Raw genomic sequence first — 23555 nt, 5'->3', positions numbered from 1 at the left:
GTGCCGCAGTCTACAGTGTTGCCAGATTGTGCAGATAACCGGACTTAGAGAATTAGCGAGTTGGCCAGTTTTTTTGTCCCATGTCGCGATCGGCGCGGACTTAGCCTCTGAAGCGGCCGGCCGCCGGTCGAGTTTTATGTCAAAGAGTGTACATAGTGTCGGAAGTTGCATGCGGCTTTTCGCGGATGATGCTGTAGTATACAGAGAAGTTGCAGCATTAGAAAATTGCAGCGAAATGCAGGAAGATCTGCAGCGGATAGGCACTTGGTGCAGGGAGTGGCAACTGACCCTTAACAGCCGGCCGCGGTGGTCTCGCGGTTATAGGCGCGCAGTCCGGAACCGCGCGACTGCTACGGTCGCAGGTTCGAATCCTGCCTCGGGCATGGATGTGTGTGATGTCCTTAGGTTAGTTAGGTTTAACTAGTTCTAAGTTCCAGGGGACTGATGACCTACGATGTTAAGTCCCATAGTGCTCAGAGCCATTTGAACCATTTTGACCCTTAACATAGACAAATGTAATGTATTGCGAATACATAGAAAGAAGGATCCTTTATTGTATAATTATATGATAGCGGAACAAACACTGGTAGCAGTTACTTCTGTAAAATATCTGGGAGTATGCGTGCGGAACGATTTGAAGTGGAATGATCATATAAAATTAATTGTTGGTAAGGCGGGTGCCAGGCTGAGATTCATTGGGAGAGTCCTTAGAAAATGTAGTCCATCAACAAAGGAGGTGGCTTACAAAACACTCGTTCGACCTATACTTGAGTATTGTTCATCAGTGTGGGATCCGTACCAGGTCGGGTTGACAGAGGAGATAGAGAAGATCCAAAGAAGAGCGGCGCGTTTCGTCACAGGGTTATTTGGTAACCGTGATAGCGTTACAGAGATTTTTAGCAAACACAAAAGGCAGACTCTGCAAGAAAGGCGCTCTGCATCGCGGTGTAGCTTGCTGTCCAGGTTTCGAGAGGGTGCGTTTCTGGATGAGGTATCGAATATATTACTTCCCCCTATTTATACCTCCTGAGGAGATCACGAATGTAAAATTAGAGAGATTCGAGCGCGCACGAAGGCTTTCCGGCAGTCGTTCTTCCCGCGAACCATACGCGACTGGAACAGGAAACGGAGGTAATGACAGTGGCACGAAAGTGCCCTCCGCCACACACCGTTGGTGGCTTACGGGGTATAAATGTAGATGTAGATGTAGAACTGTTATCACACGGTCATGAGAAGCAGTAAAGTTGTAAAATTTATATTCTTCATAATTTAAGTTTCATTTGCTGTCTTAAGCCAGTGTTTTATAATCGCGTCAATACAGGATGTCTCAGGAAGAATGCTCAATAGGAACGGTCATTCGGAGCACAAAAGTGTAGTATATATGAGCTCTAAAATGCGCACCTTAAGAGTTATGTGCATTTCTTTATCCTCTCTTCTACTGCAAGCTCTTTGCTTTCCATATTTTGAGACATGGCAGTGCGGACGAAAACAAGAAAAATGTCCAGTAAACATGATCTCTAAAGCGCACAATTTAACAGCTATGAGCATTTTTTCATCTTCACTACTGTGAAACAATTCTATTCTACTGAATAAAGGCCTATAGCCTTTAGGTACCCGTTTTAGGGCCCATGTTTACTAGACAGTTTTCTGCTTGTTTTGGTCCATAAAGTCTCCTCCGAAAATATGGAAGACAAAGGGAGATTTGTTTCACATTATCGAAGATGAAGAAGTGCTCATAGATTTCGAGGCAAGCGTTCTGCCATCTCTCAAAATATGGAAAGCAAGGAGCTTGTAGTAGAAGAGATTTGTTTCACAGTATCGAAGATAAAAAGATGCACGTAACTCTTAAGGTATGCATTTTAGAGCCCGTAGTTACTAGACTTTTGTGTTTCGAATGATCGTTCCTGTTGTATCACTGAATAATGACCATCCCTGTAGAGCTGCTGAAAGGTACGGGTGAAATTTCCCATACTTATCTTACTTAAGGCAGGTGGAATTGATGATCTACCAGCAGAACTGCTGAAGCGTCTGGGAAACAAGGCAATAAAAGAAATAGTCTACCTCTGTAATGAGATATATGACAAAGAGGAATGGCCAGAGGACTTCCTTGTAACAGTTATTATACCAATAGAGAAAAAGAGAAACACTAAAAAATGAGAAGAGCATAGGACCATCAGTCTAATTTCTCATGCAGCTAAAGTGTTGCTGAGACTGTTGAATGTAAGGCTATAAGGTAAGCTGGATAGAGGGACTGCAGAGGAGCACTTCGGATTTAGAAGAAGAAAAGGAACACGACATGCTATTGGCCTATTAAGAACTGTAGGGGAAAGATACATGGAAAAAAGGCAGAGAAATCTTTGCTGTTTTTATAGATTTAGAGAAGGCTTTTGACAGAGTTCAATGGAACAAGGTGATGGATATTTTGAATAGGAAAGGAGTAGATTGGAAAGGAAGACGACTGATACAGAATCTATATTTACACCAGAAAGTAAGGATAAGGATTGGTAATGAAATGTTAGAAGGAAGCAGCACTGGACGAAGCGTTAAGACAAGATTTTTGCCTTTCCGCACTGTTGCTTAACGTATACCTTGAAGAGATTATTGCGAAAGGCTCAGATTGGAAAAGAGGAATATGTATTGGTGGAAAGCGAATAGATTCTATAAGATTTGCTGATGACATGGTATCAGAGGCAGAAAGTCACCGGACAGTGAATAATATGCTGAAAGATCTGAATGAAGCTTGTGTATAATATGGGATGCAAATAAACACAACAAAAATAAAGAGTCTGGTCATCAGTACATAATGCAGACTGCCCAATATTAAAAGAGGACAAGCTACCATTAGCCATGTAAGTGCATTTAAATATCTTGGAAGCACAATAACTGAAGACTTAAGATGTCACCAAGAGGTGAAAAATCGTAGGTGAACGATGCAGGAGACTGTAACGTCTACGCTCGGGCGTACGTTAATTCTTTAAAGCCTGTACTATGGTAAGTTGACGGGCTTCACCTTATAAGAAAGGATTTTAGTAAATATGTTGACCGCGTGTACCTGAATGGAGGCAAAATCAGACTTACACCCACTCAGTAACAACAATGATACGTCAAGCAAGTCTAAAGTGCAACTACACGTTAGGACGGGCAAGAAACATACACAGCAGATGCTATCAATTGTTAATAATACGGTCGCCAGCCTAATTAGGCATTAAGTGAGTTTTTTCCTTGTACAAGTGGATGTACGTACAAGCATAACAACACGTAGTAATACTGCATTATATGGAAAATTTTAGAACCAGAAAAATCTACTGAACTAATACTTTCCCTTTCTGTACTAATTTGGACAAGCTATAAATACACAACATTACACTATAATGATTACTACAAACTGCGTTTTGTCTATTGATCCGACTGAATTCGGGCATAGGTTACCCTAGAGATCGCACTTTTGAAACACACACACAATGTCAATTTTAATAAGGGTAAACACTGATAAATTTAGGTTTTATATTGACTTTAACTTTGCTGTTCAAATCAGTTCAGTACACTTCAGAATTTAAATGAATAGAAAAGAAAAGAGTGTAGGGGGGACCCTGAAACTGTTATGATCATTGTGTTGGAACAATTAACTATTAGAAGCATTAAGCACTCAAGATTTACAATATATGAGTTACTACTCTTTTTTTGTCTTATTACTTCCTCATTTAACTACCATTATTTTTGTCTCAAATTAATTTAGCTTCATTACTAAACCAATTCCAAAATTATCTTCCAACTTTGTCAGACCTTTGTTCTTTGCTTATATTTTCATTAACAATAAAGCTCCTTAAACATCTTTCTAGCATAGATAGGTCTGCAGGTAATTCTTAGTAACGTAAACTTTAAATCTTCATTTCGGGACACTCGGATTGCACAACATGTGGAAAGGACCCTGTCTAGGTTAGTGATGAGGATAATTAATTGATAGGACAATTCTGGTAAAAGTTAAGTTGTTATTGAACAGTCAGGAACAAAATTAACACTGGTCCACACGAATACAATTCTAAAGATTCAACCTGTTCGTGTCGATGCGGCGGTTGGCGGGCGGCGAGATGGCGAGGCGCACAGCACACATACCATCACAGCTATGGCTCTTGGTGTTTCGGCACTTTTCTTCTTCTTAGCGTCGCAATCCTTTTCCGTTTAGTGCCTATGGAATATAGCCATGCTGTGTAGTCGTCGGAAACGGCACATCCGAGGCTCAATGAAATCACGTTTTCCAGGAGAGCCTCCTCGATCCAGAGCGTGTTTCTCTGACCGATGCCCAACTCCGACTATCACTGCCGAGCCCGTTATGCCGTGCCGCGCCCGTGTGCATTTTCCCGCGCTCGCCTGCCATCCACCTTTTACCGCTCCCCTACAGACAGGGTATTCACCAAAGGTTTTGCATTCCACATATCCTAATACATTGCCTACGTATGGACCAGGCGCACAATTACAATTTTAAACATGTTACAATAAATTCAACATAGGTTACACTTCAATTTTGTTATAGTATTGCTTGAAATTTGACATAAATATTAATATTCACATCGGAAGTTGCTTACAGTTTCTTTAACATAATGACACGAAAAGAAAAAGAAATGAAATCAAAACATTGCTTACCCTAACTTATCGAAAATCAGAAGAAAAAATTATTATATGTACAGTTGTTGTTGTTACAAGACCCCCACTGCGGACTAGGCAAGGTCCTAGTGGAGGTGGTTTGCTGTGGCCTTCCTGCGACCGTAAAGGGGATGAATTATGATGATGAAGACGACAAAACATCCAGTCATCTCAAGGCAGGTGAAAATCTCTGACCCCATCGGGAATCGAACCCGGGAACCCGTGCTCGAGAAGCGAGGACGCTAGAGAGGACTGTTATGTGGCAAATTAGATAGTGGTGTAAGGAAAAGACTCGGCAAATGTTTTTTGTGGAGTGTGGCACTATGTGGGGCAGAAACATGGACGCTGAGACGAGAGGATGAAAAAAGGTTAGAAGCATTTGAGATATGGATTTGGAGGAGATTGGAGAGGATAAGCTGGATGAAAAGAGTGAGTAATGAAAGAGTATTGGAAAGGGTTGGTGAGAGAAGATGTCTGCTGAAGGTTGTAAGAGAAAGGAAAAAGAACTGGTTGGGGCATTCATTGTGAAGGGACTGCTTGCTAGCAAATGCTTTGGGAGGACTGGTTTGTGGGAGACGACTGAGAGGAAGAAGGAGATACAAGATGATAGACGGTACAAAGGGAAGAGGAAATTACGTGGACCTGAAAAGGATGGCAGAAGACCGGACAGCCTGGAGAACTACAATGTGAAAATCTGCCTTTTGGCAGAACACTAATGATGATGATGATGATCTTGCTCTTTGGTTAATGTTTTGTGGAACTGTTTGATTTTAGAGGATAAATCTTTAACTTCTTATTCACGTACAGTGATTGAACAGCTGGTATTAAGTGCACTTGGATTAGAATAGTTTGCTGGCCGGAGTGGCCGAGCGGTTCTAGGCGCTACAGTCTGTAGTCGCGCGACTACTACGGTCGCAGGTTCGAATCCTGCCTCGGGCATGGATGTGTGTGATGTCCTTAGGTTAGTTAGGTTTAAGTAGTTCTAAGTTGTAGGGGACTGATGACCTTAGAAGTAGCCGAGCGACCGCTACGGTCGCAGGTTCGAATCCTGCCTCGGGCATGGATGTGTGTGATGTCCTTAGATTAGTTAGGTTTAATTAGTTCTAAGTTCTAGGAGACTGATGACCTCAGAAGATAAGTCGCATAGTGCTCAGAGCCATTTGAACCATTTGAACCTTAGCAGTTAAGTCCCATAGTGCTCAGAGCCATTTGAACCATTAGAATAGTTTATAGTGGTTTCCATAATAAGTGTCGTTCCACCGTTTTAAATGTATTCTCGTAGTCTGTAAACTTGTGGTAAGCTGCTAAACTAAACTCTTTTATTTTTTCGTTTATGAGTGTTAGTCTGAAAATGGCCTATAACTTGAATTTGATCTTCCATTTCTGAAGCAACGATGGGTATCTGATATTTGCACATCTCTAATAATAAGTAATGCTTTATTAACTGTTTAGGCATACATTTTTTAACCATGTGAGTGAAATTTGCGGGCAGTTTATAACTGAGCGCCTGACATTTCCCTCCGGTACCTCTCTCCAGCCTTCCAAACTTCACAGAACTCCTCCTGCATACCTTGTGGGACTAGCACTTGCGGTAGATGGGATATTCTGGAGAAATGGCTTAGCCTCAGTCTAGAGGATTGCGTCCAGAATGAAAACGCTGATTTGAAACTTTCTGGCAAATTAAAACCGATTGCTGGACCGAAACGGAAAGTGGTGTCTGGATAACTCAGTCTGTAAGAGCATGGCTGAGGCTTTATCCCAAGACTAACAGTTTTAACCTGCCAGGTGGTGTTAGTTCAGTGCTCACTCCACGACAGAGTGAATCATTCCTTCTGGAGCTATGTGAGTGACAACGCTACAGTTAAACTGCAACTGTCGCCTGTGGCTAGGAAGTGCTGGAGTGGTTAATTGGTTCCAGCACACATTACGGGCACGACTGACAAGCAGTGATGCAGACAGGGAGCTGGTTTGGCAGGCTGCGGGTCGGCCTACCTTCTGCTTGAGGTCGCGCAGCTCCGCCTCCAGCACCTTGGTGCGGGCGCGCTGCCCCTCCAGCCACCTCCTGGAGTCCTCCAGCTGGAGCTGCGTCTCGCGCTGCGACGTCACCTTCTGCTCGTGCGCCGCCCGCCGCTCCTTTTCCATCTACTGCAGCAGCTGCGCCAACAACAACACTCTGTCCAACAACTAATGTCAATATTACGGCAGTTTCTGGGAAAAAGTTATTAGTTCGAGATGCTACATTGTTAGGGTAATAAATGGAAATGAGCGTTTGGCGTCATTGGCCGGGAGGCCCCGTACGGGGTAGGTCCGGCCGCCTTAGTGCAGTTCTTATTACATTCGACGCCACATTGGGCGACCGGCGCGCCGGATGGGGGTGAAATGATGATGAAGACAACACAACACCCAGTCCCTGAGCGAAGAAAATGTCCGACCCAGCCGGGAATCGACCCCGGGCTCTTTAGGACGGCAGTCCGTCACGCTGAACATTCAGCTACCTTTTTTTTCTTTCTTTGCATTTTGTTGAGTATTGTTCGTTGCCTTTGGTCTGCGCGGACGTCACAAGACATCCACTCACGTTGATTCCTTTACTCAGTTTTTTATTACAGAGGGCGAGCAGCCCTCTGACCGAACCGATGTTGGCGGATTTAGTTTCTAGCGAAAGGTTGTGCCACCTGCCACAGTAACTGAGATCTCAATATTTCACTAAGGTCTATAAAAAATGGTACACAAGGAAGAAACAAATTAATATTTACGCCATTTGTCATGTTTATTCATTAAAAGTGGAAGCAGTTGTTTCGTTGCACAGTTAGATGTGAAAGAAAACATAAATTCCTTTGCCGTAGATATGCAGACTGAAGCGACGGACGAAACTTTGTACCAAGGCTAGATTTGAACCCAGGCCTCCAGCTCACTACACAGATGCGTTAACTACTGCGCCACCCTGGCACAATAGCTTTTCACCATTGCACAGAGTACCCTATCACGCCTCCCTCCTCAATTCAAATTCACATTCACGCATCAGCTCAGCTCACTTGGTATCTCACTAAACTCGAACAGTATTTTCATTCGTCGCTTCAGTCTGCGTATATACTTGATAGATGTCTGAGACTTTAAAAGGTCGCTGCAAGCGTATAGTCTTATTTGATTAAAGCAAGTATGCTTAGGTTTCAGGCGGGATCCGCCGTTTCTTCCGATACTGAGGTGTTATTCGAATACAGTTGGAGACCCTCTGCAATGTTGTTAGAATTTAGAGGGAATAGCAAGTGGGCTGAGGTGTGAATGGGAATTTGCACTGAGGATGGAGGCGTGCTAGGGGAGTCCGTGCAGTTCTGCGAAATCATTGTTCTAGGATGGCATAGTGGCTAGCTCACCTGCCCAGTCAGTAGGAAATCTAGGTTCGAATCACGGTCTTAATACAAATTTACAGTTGCTTCTTCAGGGTTCATATATACGTCATAGATGTTTGAGGCTTTAGGTGGTCCTTTGATAAATTTCTGTATCCTATTGTATCATTGGTATCAAGAAGTTGTACACATAGATAATGAAATATAACAGTGATGTCTTCAAGAACAAATGAACGAAGTAGAACGGTTAAAGTACACTGAGATGACAAAAGTCATAGGACAGCTATACACACATATACAGAAGGCTCTAATATCGCTGACACAAGGAATAAGAAAGCAGTTCATTGATGGAGCTGTCATTTGTACTCTGATGATTCATGTGAAACAGTCTCGGATGTGATTAAGGCCCACACGACGCGAGTTAACAGACTTTGAACGCGGAATGGTATTTCGAGCTAGACACATGGCACATTCCATTTCGGGAATCGTTTGGTAATTCAATATTCCGAAATCCACCGTGTCAAGAGTGTGCCGTGCATACAAATTTCTGGCATTACCTCTCATCACGGACAACGCATTGGTCGACGGCCTTCACTTAACGAACGAGAGGGGCGGCGTTTGCGTGGAGTTGTCAGTGCTAAGAGACTAGCAGCTCTGCGTGAAATAACCTCAGAAATCAACGTCGGGTGCTATTACCTTTGCTAACAGCACAACATTGCCTGCAGCGCCTATCCTGGGGTGTATCAGTTGGACCCTAGACGATTGGAAAACCGTGTCCTGGTCAGATGAGCCCCGATTTCAGTTGGTAAGTGCTGATGATAGGGTTCGAGTGTGGCCACGTATAGAAGTTGTCAAGAAGGCACTGTGCAAAGGTGGTGGTGGCTCGACAATGGTTTGGGCTGTGTTTACATGGAATATACGGGGTCCTCTGGTCCACCTGAACCGATCATTGACGGGAAATGGCTGTGTTCGGCTACTCGGAGACCATTTGCAGCCATTCATGGACGTCATGTTCCCAAACAAAGATGTAATTGTCACCGGGCCAGAATTGTTCGCGACTGGTTTTAAGAACATTATGGAAATCCGAGCGAATGTTTTGTCCACCCAGATCGCCCTGCAAGAATCCCATAGAATATGTATGGGACGTAATTCAGAGGTCATTTCGAGCAAAACATCCTGCACCGGCAACACTTTCGCAATTATGCACGGCTGTAGAGGCAGCATGGCTCAGTATTTCTGCAAGGGACTTCCAACGATCTACTGAATCCATGCCACGTTGAGCTGCAGCACTACGCAAGGAAAAGGAGGTCCGACGCGATATTAGGAGGTACCCCATGACTTTTGTCACCGCAGTGTGCATGCTGCATTTCTGCTTATTATCGTACACTAGCAATCTGACCTACCCTAAAATCAACAATGCATTCTTCAAGAAGAGAGGTATGTGTGGTTTTTGAGAATGAAAAGTATACAGTAGATCAGAAGAATATCTGCGAGCGGTAAGGTGGGCAGTGGGCAAACAGCTGATTCGCTCGTTCCCTTCTGCCCCGCGGCGGCCAGTACCTTCTGTAAAGTATTGCCTTACCAGTAGAGTTCATGGTTAGCACTGTTGTGTTTCTCAATTGTCGTTTATGGCCTCCTATTTCTTTCATTTTTAGAATTCAGTACCTCAATCGGTAAAAACGGAGCCCTTATAGGATCACTTTATTATCCGTCTGTCCGTCCGATTGTTAGCAGTCCTTTTATTCAGGAACGGCTAGATGTTTTGAGTTGAGATTTATGTCACGTACTAAGGTCTATGACCCTTTACATGTGTAAAACAATTTAAGTTTCTACCTCAATGCAGTCATAAGATACGGCCGTTAATGAAACATATTTCATACCTTGCCAGTATCGACATCGATAATACGCAAAAATCATCAAAATTCTCGATACCTGAGATGGCTGAACTACCTACATAAATAACTAAGTTTGTAAGGAATCCTCGGTGCGTGAGTTCCAGTCTCACGTATCCGTAACTTTGATCTACTGTACCAGCTCCAAAGGATAGTTCTGTTGAAACATGAATGTAGACATCATCACGCAGATGTAAACAATAAACAGATCAGAAAACTATACAACTGACTATACCTCAACGGAGTCAATGGAAACGTGTATAGTGACAAAAAAGCGCATTACGGATGTTGCATGTGTAGTTGTTATCGTTGTTGCGATTTTCAGTCTGAAGAATAGTTTAAAGCAGTGTCCAGGCTACTCTATCCTAAGCATTTCTTTTTTTCTCTGAATAACTACTGCAGCTTACTCGTATATGCATTTGTAACTTTGTAGAGTATTCGTACCTTGGTCTTCCCCTAAAATGTGTACACCGTTACCAAATTGACGAATCGTTCAATCTTCAGGATGTGTCCCATTAACTGATCTGTTCTTTTACTCAAGTTGTGCCATATACGAGGGTTGGAACTTAAATAGTGACAACTATTTATTCACAACCTATACAAAAGAGTTAAATGTTTGCAACTGTTACTGTCCTTCAAAGTAGTCATAAGCGTTGTGTAGAACCCGTTGCCAGCGACATGGAAGGCGTAGTATACCTTTAGCAGAGCCTGTTCTGTTGATGGTGCGAATGGAGCGGTCTACTGCCTGTCGAATCTCTGGAACAGTTCTGAAGCGGATGCCACGAAGTGGTTCCTTCATCTTCTGAATCAAATCAAAGTCACAAGGACTTAAGTACGGGGGGTATAGTGGATGGTACAGCACTTCTGAGTCCCATTGACCGAACGGAGCAGCCACAGCTTGCGCTGTATGCGCCCGCGCATTGTCGTGGAAAATGTTGGGTGGGTTGCGCAGAAAGTGTCGCCGCCTCTTTCGCAAAGCTGGTCGCAGGCGATTCTCCAAAAACGAACAGTAATACTATACATGACGGTCTTCCGTGGAGGAACGTAAAACGTTAAGATAACAGCATCACAGTCGTACACGAAAATCACCATAATTTTAGACCGATCTATTCACACCATCAACAGAACAGGCTCTACTAACGGTGTACTACGTCTTCCACATCGGTGGCAAAGGGTTCTACACAACGCTGGTGACTACTTTGAAGGACAGTAACACGTGCAAACATGTAACTCTTTTGTATCGTAGCCACTATTTAAGTTCCAACCCTCGTATTTGCTTTTTTCCGAAGTAGATTCAGTATCACCACATTTGTTATTCGATCTAACTTTCTAATATTTAGCATTCGTGTACATTTAAAATTCTTCCATCCTGTTTGAACGTCTTTTTGTCTACCTTGCACTTACGTACAGGACTATACTCCAGAAAAATACTTCAGAAGAATCTCCTTAACACTTAAATTCACGTCAGATGTTAAAAAACTCCTCATCTTCGGAAATGATTTATGCATTTTATATCATTTCTGTTTCGGACATTATCAGTTATTTTGCTGTCCACACAGCAACTACTACTTTTAGCGTCTTATTTCCTCACAGAATTCTATCAGTATCGGCTGATGAGATCGTTAAATTTCATTTGGTTGTGAGAATTAAAAGAATATCTATTATTATAATTTATAGTCTCCCAATGATCTTCGACGAGTGAAAGTAGGCAGAGGTTGTTAACTGCATCATGTGACTGTTTTCAGTATAGACGCTATTACCTTTATGTTTTGAACTAAAAGTTAGAATGACTCTCATTTAACATATTTATTTCAGTAGTTTAGTCCTATCAGATATATTGAAGCTAAGGAACAATATAGGTATGGGAGATAGGATCACACTATGCCGCGTTAATTACTGTTGCACATAAAGTTCGGTGATGGTTCTTACTCCTAATTCAATGGATGTACCTCAGGCAGAAACTCAATGTCAAAAACTCGAATCAAGCAGAAATAATAAATTTTCCAAACAGTAGTATGGAGCTTACAAGACGCCAATGTCAGTGAGGCTGGTGTCAATGGTTCAAATTGCTCTGAGCACTATGGGACTTAACCTCTGAGGTCATCAGTCCCTTAGAACTTAGAAATACTTAAACCTAACTAACCTAAGACATCACACACATCCATGCCAGAGGCAGTATACGAGCCTGCGACCGTAGCGGTCGCGTGGTTCCAGACTGTAGCACCTAGAACCGTTCGGCCACACCGGCCGGCGGCTGATGTCAATGTCTTTCTAAGCAGTAATACTAATAATGTTACTGCTACATTTTATGAATGTGAGTTTTAATCTGTCTGCACCTGGCTAACTTGCTGTAGACGCTGTGCAAAGTAATTTGACCCTTGCGCAGAATTGCCTTGTCATTCTGAGCACTCGCTGAGCCCACCCCTTTGTCCCATATGGGGTGCTCGTCCCTGCTGACTGTTACATGTGCCAGCATAGAGGTCATTAAAAAGTGGGATTGCTACAAGAGTTAGCTAATCGTGTCCCACAATAAAGAGAATAAAGGAGGAGGAGGGGAAACAAAGCTACAAGTACTTAGCAAGGCTTCACTTCTTCAGGAAAGATGCTGGCGAAAACGAAAAAGAAAATTTTGTATTTAAGTAATAATGGTGCTTTTCAGCGGACTACCTAACTTCCACGTGGCACGTTATTAAGTTTACATTGTCAGTATAAAAGTGACGTTGTCCGCTACACTACATTTTTTACCATTTTTATGAGATACTTTGTGGCACTCTGTGGTCGATCTCGTATTGCTTTAAGTGAATCTTTGTTTATGGATTGGGTATGTTGCCTTCAAATTTTATTTTATTTTATTAGTTAGGAAAAGAGAAATGAGTATAATTGCCTGCTGGTCAAAATAGCTATTATGAAGTATGGACCTACATTCATTTAAATCGTGTTTTATACTTTGACAGTGGTTGCATATGTTTTAAAGATGATCTGTATTTTTATAAGTAAGAAGAGACAAAAAGTACATACAAGTAATAAAACAAAAAATCTGAAGTCAACATCTCGAATACTAACGCTACCTGTCGACTATAAGTTACACCTTTGTAAAAATTTTTTGAAACAATTGTTAGTTGACGTATCGATTAGGCGGTACTGACGCAGAAATTTCTTTTATAAGTTTTATGCTTTTTGGTCAGTGCAACTTTGAGAATATTTTTTAACCTTTTCTTATCTTTCGTTAGCTAGTTGTTGTACTTATAACAAAGGCCTGTCTCTCTGCTTGCTCCTTTCGTCTTAATCGCCATGGCTGACGATGGCAGTGGCAGAAACGTCGTAACAACTTATCCTTGTCCACTCCCCTGTGCACCACCTACACTGGCAGGAACCAACTCACTTGGTGCGCATTCTACCGCATTGTCTCAACTTTACACAGCAGTATCCGGCTGCATCCGCGCCTCACCTGACTCTGCGCCGGGCTGACGCCGTGGTCTCCGCTGCTGGAGGTCGCCTGCCCTGACTGCTGCTGCTGCTGAGACAGCCTGTCCTGGAGCTCCGCCACGCGCTGCTGCAGCTGCAGGATCTGCTGCGCGCGCCCGCGGAACGACCCCAGCTGAGAAACTGCCACCGCCTCACCCACCTGCCAAACACGCTCAACTACCCATGCGCACCACAAAAAAAAAAAAAAAAACTCCACTGTATAATGGCAGGACATCAATTAAAAAAAAAGAAATGGCACACAGTGAGTCATACACCAATAGTCTGCCTGTAAAATCTTATTTTTGTTTTCAGTGGGACAAACTTATGAGAGTTATTATACTCCTTTCAAACACAATTACTTCATTAATGAAAAAGATATAATGGAAACTAATGTTTCACCAGTAGCTCAAAGTAACAGACATGTTAACTAGTTACACTACTATTTGTGAAAATTGCAACACAAAGAACGAGACATATAATCACAATCAAATTGATTATAAATATTGGAGACATAACAGTAAACAAATGATTAGAATTACAGAACTGTATATGCCCTTTGGCCATGAAAATTCAGTATGGTGTGAAGCCGCTACATATAGCAATTAGGACATCTACATGTCATGGCATGGAATCAAAGAGGGAGTAGATATGCTGCTGTGCAACAAACTGCTATGAGGTTTGTAGGAGCAAGGACAAAGCATCAATAGTGGTTGCAAGATGACCAGAACGAAGTTTCAATGGCTATAACAATAATGATGATGATGATGTTTCGTTTGTGGGGTGCTCAACTGTGCCGTCATCAGCGCCCGTACGAAGTCCCAATTTTTACACAGTCCAATTTGTACACAATTCAATCCAGCTGCTGTCACGAATGATGATTATGATGAAGTGATGGGGACAACACAAACACCAAGTCCCTGGGCAAAGAAAATGGCTATATCGTTTGAACGAACACAAAACGTTATTGCGCCATACTCCTCTTATCGTGTCACCTCCATTGGCTGGCAACCGAAATGAAGAGAGCGTCTACAAAATAGAGCTTTACTACCAATCTACGGATGCGAGAGTGCTGTCGCCTGTCGACATTTAACCGGCTCTTCACAGATACCCATGGCACAGATAGGAAACTATCACAGAAACTACAGGGAAAATTTGTTCTCAGTCCTTGGTTCAAATGCCTCTGAGCACTAAGCGACTTAACTTCTGAGGTCATCAGTCCCCTAGAACTTAGAACTATTTAAACCTAACTAACCTAAGGACATCACACACATCCATGCCCGAGGCAGGATTCGAACCTGAGACCGTAGCGGTCGCTCGGCTCCAGACTGTAGCGCCTAGAACCGCACAGCCACTCCGGCCGGCTCTCAGTCCTTGTTGATTAGGTGTTGTATGTGTGCAAAGTATTTAGTCATCTCAATCAATACTCCACCCGAGGGCGTCAAGTTGATGCGGTCAGCAGCCAGTGGCGCAGGTTGGCCCAGGCTTTGACAGCAGGAAAAGCTGGTGGCGTGGGGCGACAGCCGCAGTGGGCCGCTCAGCAGGGCGCCGCGGCGCGGCTCGGGTAGTAGCCATGTCTCCAACGGCGCTACGTCACCTACTGGATCAACACAGCTGGCCCAGCACTCGTCACACAAAGTGGCAGGGAAGAGAAGGGGCACGCCTTGGCCCGGAACCAAGGACCTCAATGTAGGATGCAGTCTCAGTGGCCTACGGATGCAAGTCTGCAGTAGCAGAGTGAATGCATCTAGGTAAGCAGCGGGTCGGCAGAAAGTCAGTTTCAGGTGCAAACCCTGGACCCTAGGAAGGTGCCCAGAAGTCGGCTGAAGTCAGTCAGAGGCTAACCTCTGGGTGGAATGTGCCGACAACACGGTCTATAGTGGTGTCATTGACACCACTATTTTATTTCAAAACTTTCACTTTATTCTTTAAACTCTTTTTTTCTGAAATTCGCCTTCTCACTATTTTTCTAGGTCTCTTTTGGAAAATACACAAACTGGACTAAACCACTGAGGTGTATGATTTTTTTATTTCCCTAACGGATAAGCTATAAAAGTCGTTTATCTTTGTCCTCTCTGAGGCTTGAATATTGTCAAAACACTTCAGTTTGCTTCTGCAAGGCTTATGTTGCTCATGAATCTGTACCCCGAACCTCTTCCTTGCATTTCTAAACCTTCCTCGTCGCTTCTGGTTTTTGTACAATTTATAGATGTAAGTATGCCAACATTTTAGACAGCTGTCCTCTATCGTCTTGCAGGAAAAAGAAATGAAGTGAAAATCTTCCGCGAATCACCAAGACTAAGTAATAACTACAATACTCTGACAAACAAGTTTTTGTTAAAATAATAAGGCTTAAAATGGTTCAAATGGCTCTGAGCACTATGGGGCTTAACTAAAAAAAATGGTTCAAATGGTTCAAATGGTTCTGAGCACTATGGGACTTAACATCTGTGGTCATCAGTCCCCCAGAACTTAGAACTACTTAAATCTAACTAACCTAAGGACATCACACACATCCATGCCCGCGGCAGGATTCGAACCTGCGACCGTAGCGGTCGCGCGGTTCCAGACTGTAGCGCCTAGAACCGCTTGGCCACCCCGGCCGGCAAAATAATAAGGAACATAATGAAACAGACCATACGGTTTTACGTTAGGACAGAAATGTAGAATAAAACAGCTTTCTGTCTAATTAAGTGCAGGTTGGCGGACACAAAATAAACAAAAATTCCGTCAATGGTGAAACTCAGTGCGACTTTACAGACGTGCCTCGTTTTTACGCTGAATATGTACACAAAAATATCCACATTTCTGTCGGTAGCCGCTTTCTACCCTAAAGCATTTCTGCAGTGTCAAGTACAGAACTTAAAAGAATATGAAATAGCTTTGACAAAAACGTGAACTTGCTTATTTTTGCACTATGATCTTCTGTTTTAGGCACTCTTTTAGAGAAATAGGGAAGCTTGAAGCAAGAACAGAGGAGTGTGACCGTGAGGATGTGTCCTCTCTATTCGCCACCATTTCGTTGGATGTACAGTACATGGTCCCCGCAGTGTTCTCGATCGACATCAGCATCAAGTACCAGCCAGTCATATAATCGTCAGGAAAGGCCAAAATAAAAACTGGAACAAAAATTACTAACAGATGACATCTCAGACTTAGGGGAGTAGATATTTGGCATTACTGTACGACAACCGAGCGAGGTGGCGCAGTGGTTAGACACTGGACTCGCATTCGGGAGGACGACGGTTCAATCCCGCGTCCGGCCATCCTGATTTAGGTTTTCCGTGATTTCCCTAAATCGCTCCAGGCAAATGCCGGGATGGTTCCTTTCAAAGGGCACGGCCGACTTCCTTCCCTGTCCTTCCCTAATCCGCTGAGACCGATGACATCGCTGTCTGGTCTCCTTCCCCAAACAACCCAACCCAACCCAAATGTACGACAACTCACATAAGGATCGATCGTTATACGGGGTGTTCCAGAACTCTTTCCTGTTAACGAACATTCATAAGATATAAAATATGACACAGAGACAAATAAATTTTTTGGAACGTTGTTCCGGGAAACAGCGCTCTAATTTAATTTATTTGTTTAGTAAACATGGTCGTGGTTGCGATTAAGTTGTTACTTTCAATTTGTGGATGACTGGCTTCAATCTGCTGCAGAGATCATGATCATCATCATCATCATCATCATCATCATCAGACCTACACTGCAGCATTCTCAACGCCAGCACGGATGGGCCTGCTCTACGCCAGGGATTTCCACTACCACAAAGGAATTTAGATCTGATGATGATCACTGTAGTAGATCGAAACCGGTTATTCACAGATCAAATGTAACAACTTATACGGGACCATGACTGTGTGTATTAAATAAAACATAGACAAAAACTTCTTCTCTTGAATTGCATGTAACTAATTCAGGTTATTGTGAAGAGACGTGCTTACTGTTATTTTGTTTGTTGCAGGGCCCAGTGACGTAACAACAGTAGGTTCGAATACCATTTGTAGACACATGTAGTCAAACCAAGAGAACGCCCAACCTGTTCTCATATCACGTGATGCAGTCACAAAAAACAGTCCAGAGAAAATTCCAGACGGCATACCATAGACAGCCACCAGAAGTCAAATTAAAAGCATCACTATATGCTATGCAAAGGTCATGGTCGCTGCAGTCCGGAACCGCGGGACTGCTACGGTCGCAGGTTCGAATCCTGCCTCGGGCATGAGAGTGTGTGATGTCCTTAGGTTAGTTAGGTTTAAGTAGTTCTAAGTTCTAGGGGACTTATGACCTAAGATGTTGAGTCCCATAGTGCTCAGAGCCATTTGAACCATTTTTTTGCAAAGGTCAAGAAAACAGGTACCGTCCGTGATTTCTCTAGCAGAGCCAAGCCTGGGCCTAGTGTGCAGACAGTTCGACAGTGAGACGCCTTCGTGAGACTTCCAAGATGTCAGTCCCCAGAGCTTCACGTGAGTTTCATATTCCGAAGACATCAGTGCATTATACGTACAAAATCCAGATCGTGCGGTCCCTCCAACCAACGGATTACAGTGCTCGTTATGACTTCACTGTTGACATATCCGCAGAGACTCAGGAAAACGATGAGTATCTGAAACATGTTGTTTTCTCTGATGAGATCACATTTCATTTGAACGATGTTGTCAACCGAGACAAAGCTAGGGTACGGGAGTTCGATAATTCCAACGCTATGTTTGGGTGCGTCAGAGAAAGCCGTAAGCTGAACGTGGGGTGCGGCAATACGCACAGCAAAATCATAGGACCTTTTTTCTTCAGTGAAACGACTATCACAGCCAGTGCCTGTCTGGAGATGTTGCCGTTACTAGTCTTCCCATAGATTCAGGATATTTCAGACTTAATTTTTCAACAAGATGGTGCATCACCTCTTTGGTGGTTAGATGTTCGTGCCTATCTGGATAAAACGTTTCCGGTAACATGAATCGGGCGTGGTGGTCCCATCCTCGGATATAACACCACTAAATTTTTCCTTTAGGGTTACGTCAAGGACCAGGTTTACCAAATACCAGCGAACGACATCGCAGCTTTACGGCGCAGAGTTACAGACGTCATAATATCCAACCCTCAATAAATTTTGGTCAACACGTGGGTGGAATTGGAATATCGTCTGGATATCCTTCGGACAAGAAGTTTTGATCAACACGTGGGTGGAACTGGAATATCGTCTGGATATCCTTCGGACAACGAGACGAGCACACGCCGAAATTTATCAGTTGTGTGCGTTTGTGTTAGCAAAAACTTGAATACGTCACTTGCGCTTCAAGATAAAAGATATGTATCTATATGCTATATTTTCTGCCTTATGTATGTTTGTAATCAGGGAAAGGATTTTCGGACATCCTGTATTTCTTCTTCCAGATTCTCCAGAGATGGTCAAGAGTGCATCACATCAATTTTATTCAGCGCTTGGTGCATTTCCTTAGCTGAAATAGCCGTTACTCCGTCCATGTATACTCGTGAGGAATAATGTAGCTCAGTCAGACAGGCATTTGCCAATGTGAAGAAAGGAGAACGCTGAACCACCTAGCACATGAGTGCTAAATACGTACAGGCAAAATATCCCAAACATATAAAGTCTTTTCACAGCTATAAGATATCCTTCAATACAAGACGATATTGACAGTGTAGCCTACAATATCCACAGAAGCATGTTAACAGAATACGAAAATAGACCTCGATGACTTTGCGTCGTGAGTGGTGAGAGCTAGAGGGGTAGAGAGTGTAGTGAGGGAGATAATGTGTTGATTTTTGAGCGTGCGCAGCATCACCTAAGGCACGATCTAAAAGGAAGTGTCGGAACATCTTTAAGACTACAGATAATGCGATTTATCCAAAAGAAAGTAGCACCGCCAGAAGACGGTATCGATTAGCAGAATGACTTGCAGAGCGTTCGTGAATGGTTCAGGCTTTGGCAATTGATTCTGAGCGTCAATAAATGTAAAATAGTGCACATACACAGGGGAAAAAATCCACTTCTGTACAATACACTATTGATGGCAAATTGCTGGAAATAGTATCTCCCGCAATTAGACGTAACTATCCAGAGCGACCTTAACTGGAATGACCAGAAACGCTGAGGTGGCAAAAGTCATGGGATACCTCCTGATACTGTTCGGGCCTCCTTTTGCCACTGCGTAGTGCAGGAACTCGACGTGGCATGCTCTCAACAAGTCGTTGGAAGCCCCTGCAGAAATATTGAGCTGTGCTGCCTCTACAGCAGTCTATAATTGCTAAAGTATTACCGGTGCAGGCTTTTGAATACGAATTGACCTCTCGATAATGTCCATAAATGTTCTATGGAATTCATATTCTGCGATCTGGGTCGCCAAACCATTCGGTCGATCTGTCCAGAATGTTGTTCAATACAATCGTGAGCAATTGTGGCCTAGTGATATGGTGCATTGTCATCCGTAAAAAATTTTATCGTTGTTTGGAAATATGAAGTCCATGAATGGCTGCAAATGGTCTCCAAGTAGCCGAACGTCCAGAGGAACCGATCTATTACAAGTAAACATAGCCCACACCATTGTGGAGCCACCACCAGCTTGCACGTTGCCTTGTTCACAACTTGAGCCAAGATCTTAGTGGGGTCTGAGCTACATTCAAACCCTGTCATCAGGTCTTACCAACTGAAATCGGGGCTCATCTGACCAGACCACGGTTTTCCAGTCGTCTAGGATCCAATCGTTATGGTGATGAACCCAGGAGAGGCGCTGCAGGCGATGTCGTGCTCTTAGCAAAGGCACTCGCACCACTCGTCTGCTGCCATAGTCCCTTAACGCCAGATTTCTCCGCATTGTCCTAATGGATGCATCTGTCGTACGTCCCACAGTGATTTTCACGGTTATTTCGCGCAGTGCTGCTTGTCTGTTAGCACCGACAGCTCTACGCAAAAGTTGCTGCTCTCGGTCGTTGAGTGAAGGTTGCTTTCGACTGCGTTGTCCGTGGTGAGAGGTAATACCTTAAATCTGGTATTCTCGGCACACTCTTGACGCTGTGGATATCGGAATATTGAATTCCCTAAGGACTGCCGAAACGCCTCCTGGGGAGCGTACGTATAGGCCGCCGCCGCCGACCGAGCTGCCTCACATTCTCCCAGTTTCAGTACTTCAGTACGTCACATCAGGACTCAGTTCGCATTGGATTTCAATAGGTCTCACTGTGCTTTAGTCCTCCACAGTGGCAGTCGTCGCCTCGCACCTTAGCTAGCTCTGAGGGAATGTTAGTCATTGAATATAGTTGTGATATGGATGCGGACAACATTCAAGAATTAGCACATGTTACTTGTTTGCAGTCAGCCACAGAACTTCAGATTGGACATCACTGAAGTACTCAATTGGTCCCTGTAGTAAAGTTTGTTTTAACCACGTGTCCACTTTCTGTTGTAGTGAGACGGAACCGGCCATCCGTCTATCACATCAACCTCTGCTCATCCAGCCAGGAACCGCAAAGCATTACAAGAGTGCACAGCCACAACCCCATGTGTCTAGCCCCAACACCCATTCCTCGTTGGTAGGCTGTTAATTCCCTTTGTGCAGCCATCATCACGTCAAAAATTTTTCCACATGAATCACCTGAGCGTAAATGACAACTCCACCAACACACTACCCTTTTTACCGTGAGTACATTAAGCTATCGTCATCTGCATATGTGCATATCGCTACCCCTTCTGGAACGCTTACCAGCTGCCGGCCGCTATGGATGAGCGGTTCTAGGCCCTTCAGTCCCGAACCACGCTGCTGCTACGGTCGCAGGTTCGAATCCTACCTCGGACATGGATGCGTGTGATGTCCTTAGGTTAGTTAGGTTTAAGTCGTTCTAAGTCTAGGAGATTGATGACCTCAGATATTAAATCCCAGAGTGCTTGGAGCCATCTGAGCCATTTTGAACGCTTACCAGGTAGGACTGATAGAAGTGATGGAGAATATTCAACGAAGGGCGGCGCGTGTTGTCATGGGATTGTTTGATCGACGCTATGGCATTACAGAAATGCTCAACAAATTCCAGTGACAGATGCCGTAAGAGAGGTGTTGTGCATCATGGAGAGGTTTACAATCGAAATTTCTAGTGAACGCTTTCCGGGAAGAATCGGACAAGATATTGCTACCTTCCGCATAAATTTCGGGAAATGACGACGAAGAGGAAATTTTAGAAATTGGAGCTAATGAGACCCTTACCAACGGTTATTCTTCCCATTCACCATTCGGGAGTGGAATATGGAAGGGGGGATTAGTTAGTGGTACCAGAAGTATTTATGTTCAAATGGTTCAAATGGCTCTGAGCACTATGGGACTTAACATCTGAGGTCATCAGTCTCCTAGAAATTAGAACTACTTAAACCTAACTAACCTAAAGACATCACACACATCCATGCCCGAGGCAAGATTCGAACTTGCGACTGTAGCAGTCGTGCGGTTCCAGGCTGAAGCGCCTAGAACCGCTCGGCCACAGTGGCCGGCAGTATTTATGTGAATCAATCTGTATGCACTCCAACAGAATCACGGTATCCAGAAGAAACCTCACCAGCTACTGCCAGTAATGCAGAGGGCCTCTACACAATGTAGTACTATGACCTTTTCATACGCTGCACATGTAAGTAATGGTAATCACTAACAAATATAGCCGGCCGCGGTGGTCTAGCGGTTCTGGGCACTCAGTCTGGAACCGCGCGACTGCTACAGTCGCAGGTTCGAATCCTGCCTCGGGCATGGATGTGTGTGATGTCCTTAGGTTAGATAGGTTTAAGTAGTTCTAAGTTCTAGGGGACTGATGACCATAGATGTTAAGTCCCATAGTGCTCAGAGCCATTTGAACCATTTAACAAATATAGATTTTCATAATACTAACGTTGCGAGGAGAGAAGGTTAGGGGTTTAACGACGCTTTAATGACGATGTCATAAGAGAAAATCAGCTATTTCATTTTGAAAGCAATCATGCCAGTATTTATCTTAAGCAACGTAAATTTAGGTGGCCGAACGTGTATTTGAACCGATGTCCTCCGAAATGCGAATCCACCTTGTCACCGCTGAGTCAATTCACTTGGTTACAAACTAGGCACGTGTCCCTAACACTGGATGAGATTTAGCATTTATCCATGCAACTACAAGTTATAAGATTATGTTGGAGAAAATTTTTCTTCGGGAAATAATTACAAATAGCAGATAAAACTTAGACAGCCGTCAGATGTTAATGTGAACTGTAAGTGGTGAGGTTCAGAAGGATGCCCAGACTCTAGTGATCAAAGGCTGGGCAAGATATGAGAAACCAATCAGAGGAAATGTGTCAGTTGTAAAGTAAATAGTAAATGACCTCCTCATTGCTGTCTTAGGGACCCAGTAGTTGTGCCACTATTGGGTATCAACCTCTTCCCTAAATTAATTTCTAAAGTTACCCCTAACAAGACAAAACACTATAGGCCATTAACATGAAGTTGAATGAAATGTCTCTGAGCACTATGGGACTTAACTTCTGAGGTCGTAGCGGTCGCGCGGTTCCAGACTGTAGCGCCTAGAACCGCTCAGCCACCCAAGCCGGCTAACATGAAATGCGATCTTAGTTACCCATACTGTTCAACTAGACGCAACCCAGTACTGTGAGTAATGGGAAAGACTCCGGCTATGTCTTTAAGTACCGGGTGATCAAGAAGTCAGTATAAATTTGAAAACTTAATAAACCACGGAATAATGTAGGTAGAGAGGTAAAAATTGACACACATATTTGGAATGACATGGGGTTTTATTAGAACCACCCCATATTGCTAGACGCGTGAAAGATCTCTTGCGCGCGTCGTTTGGTGATGATCGTGTGCCCAGCCGCCACTTTCGTCATGCTTGGCCTCCCAGGTCACCAGACCTCAGTCCGTGCAATTATTGGCTTTGGGGTTACATGAAGTCGCAAGTGTATCGTGATCGACTGACATCTCTAGGGATGCTGAAAGACAACATCCGACGCCAATGCCTCACTATAACTCCGGATATGCTTTACAGTGCTGTTCACAACATTATTCCTCAACTACAGCTATTGTTGAGGAATGATGGTGGAAATATTGAGCATTTCCTGTAAAGAACATCATCTATGCTTTGTCTTAGTTATGCTAATTATTGCTATTCTGATCAGATGAAGCGCCATCTGTCGGACATTTTTTGAACTTTTGTATATTTTTGGTTCTAATAAAACCCC

At 43.6% G+C, this 23555-nt stretch overlaps 1 protein-coding gene across 1 annotated transcript in view; it reads right to left on the bottom strand.

Moving 5' to 3' along the window:
- LOC126222260 (coiled-coil domain-containing protein 13-like) overlaps positions 1 to 23555 on the bottom strand; it is a 79223-nt gene that overhangs the window by 43047 nt on the left and 12621 nt on the right. Inside the window, exons 5-6 of the mRNA XM_049942183.1 lie at positions 13326 to 13502; positions 6634 to 6783 (exon numbers count right to left, since the gene is read on the bottom strand). Of these exons, the coding sequence (XP_049798140.1) occupies positions 6634 to 6783; positions 13326 to 13502 (327 nt within the window). The remainder of the gene's footprint in view (positions 1 to 6633; positions 6784 to 13325; positions 13503 to 23555) is intronic.

Source organism: Schistocerca nitens, chromosome 1, assembly GCF_023898315.1.
Source record: "Schistocerca nitens isolate TAMUIC-IGC-003100 chromosome 1, iqSchNite1.1, whole genome shotgun sequence".
Lineage (NCBI taxonomy): Eukaryota > Metazoa > Arthropoda > Insecta > Orthoptera > Acrididae > Schistocerca > Schistocerca nitens.
This window is presented reverse-complemented; position numbering and strand designations above follow the sequence as displayed.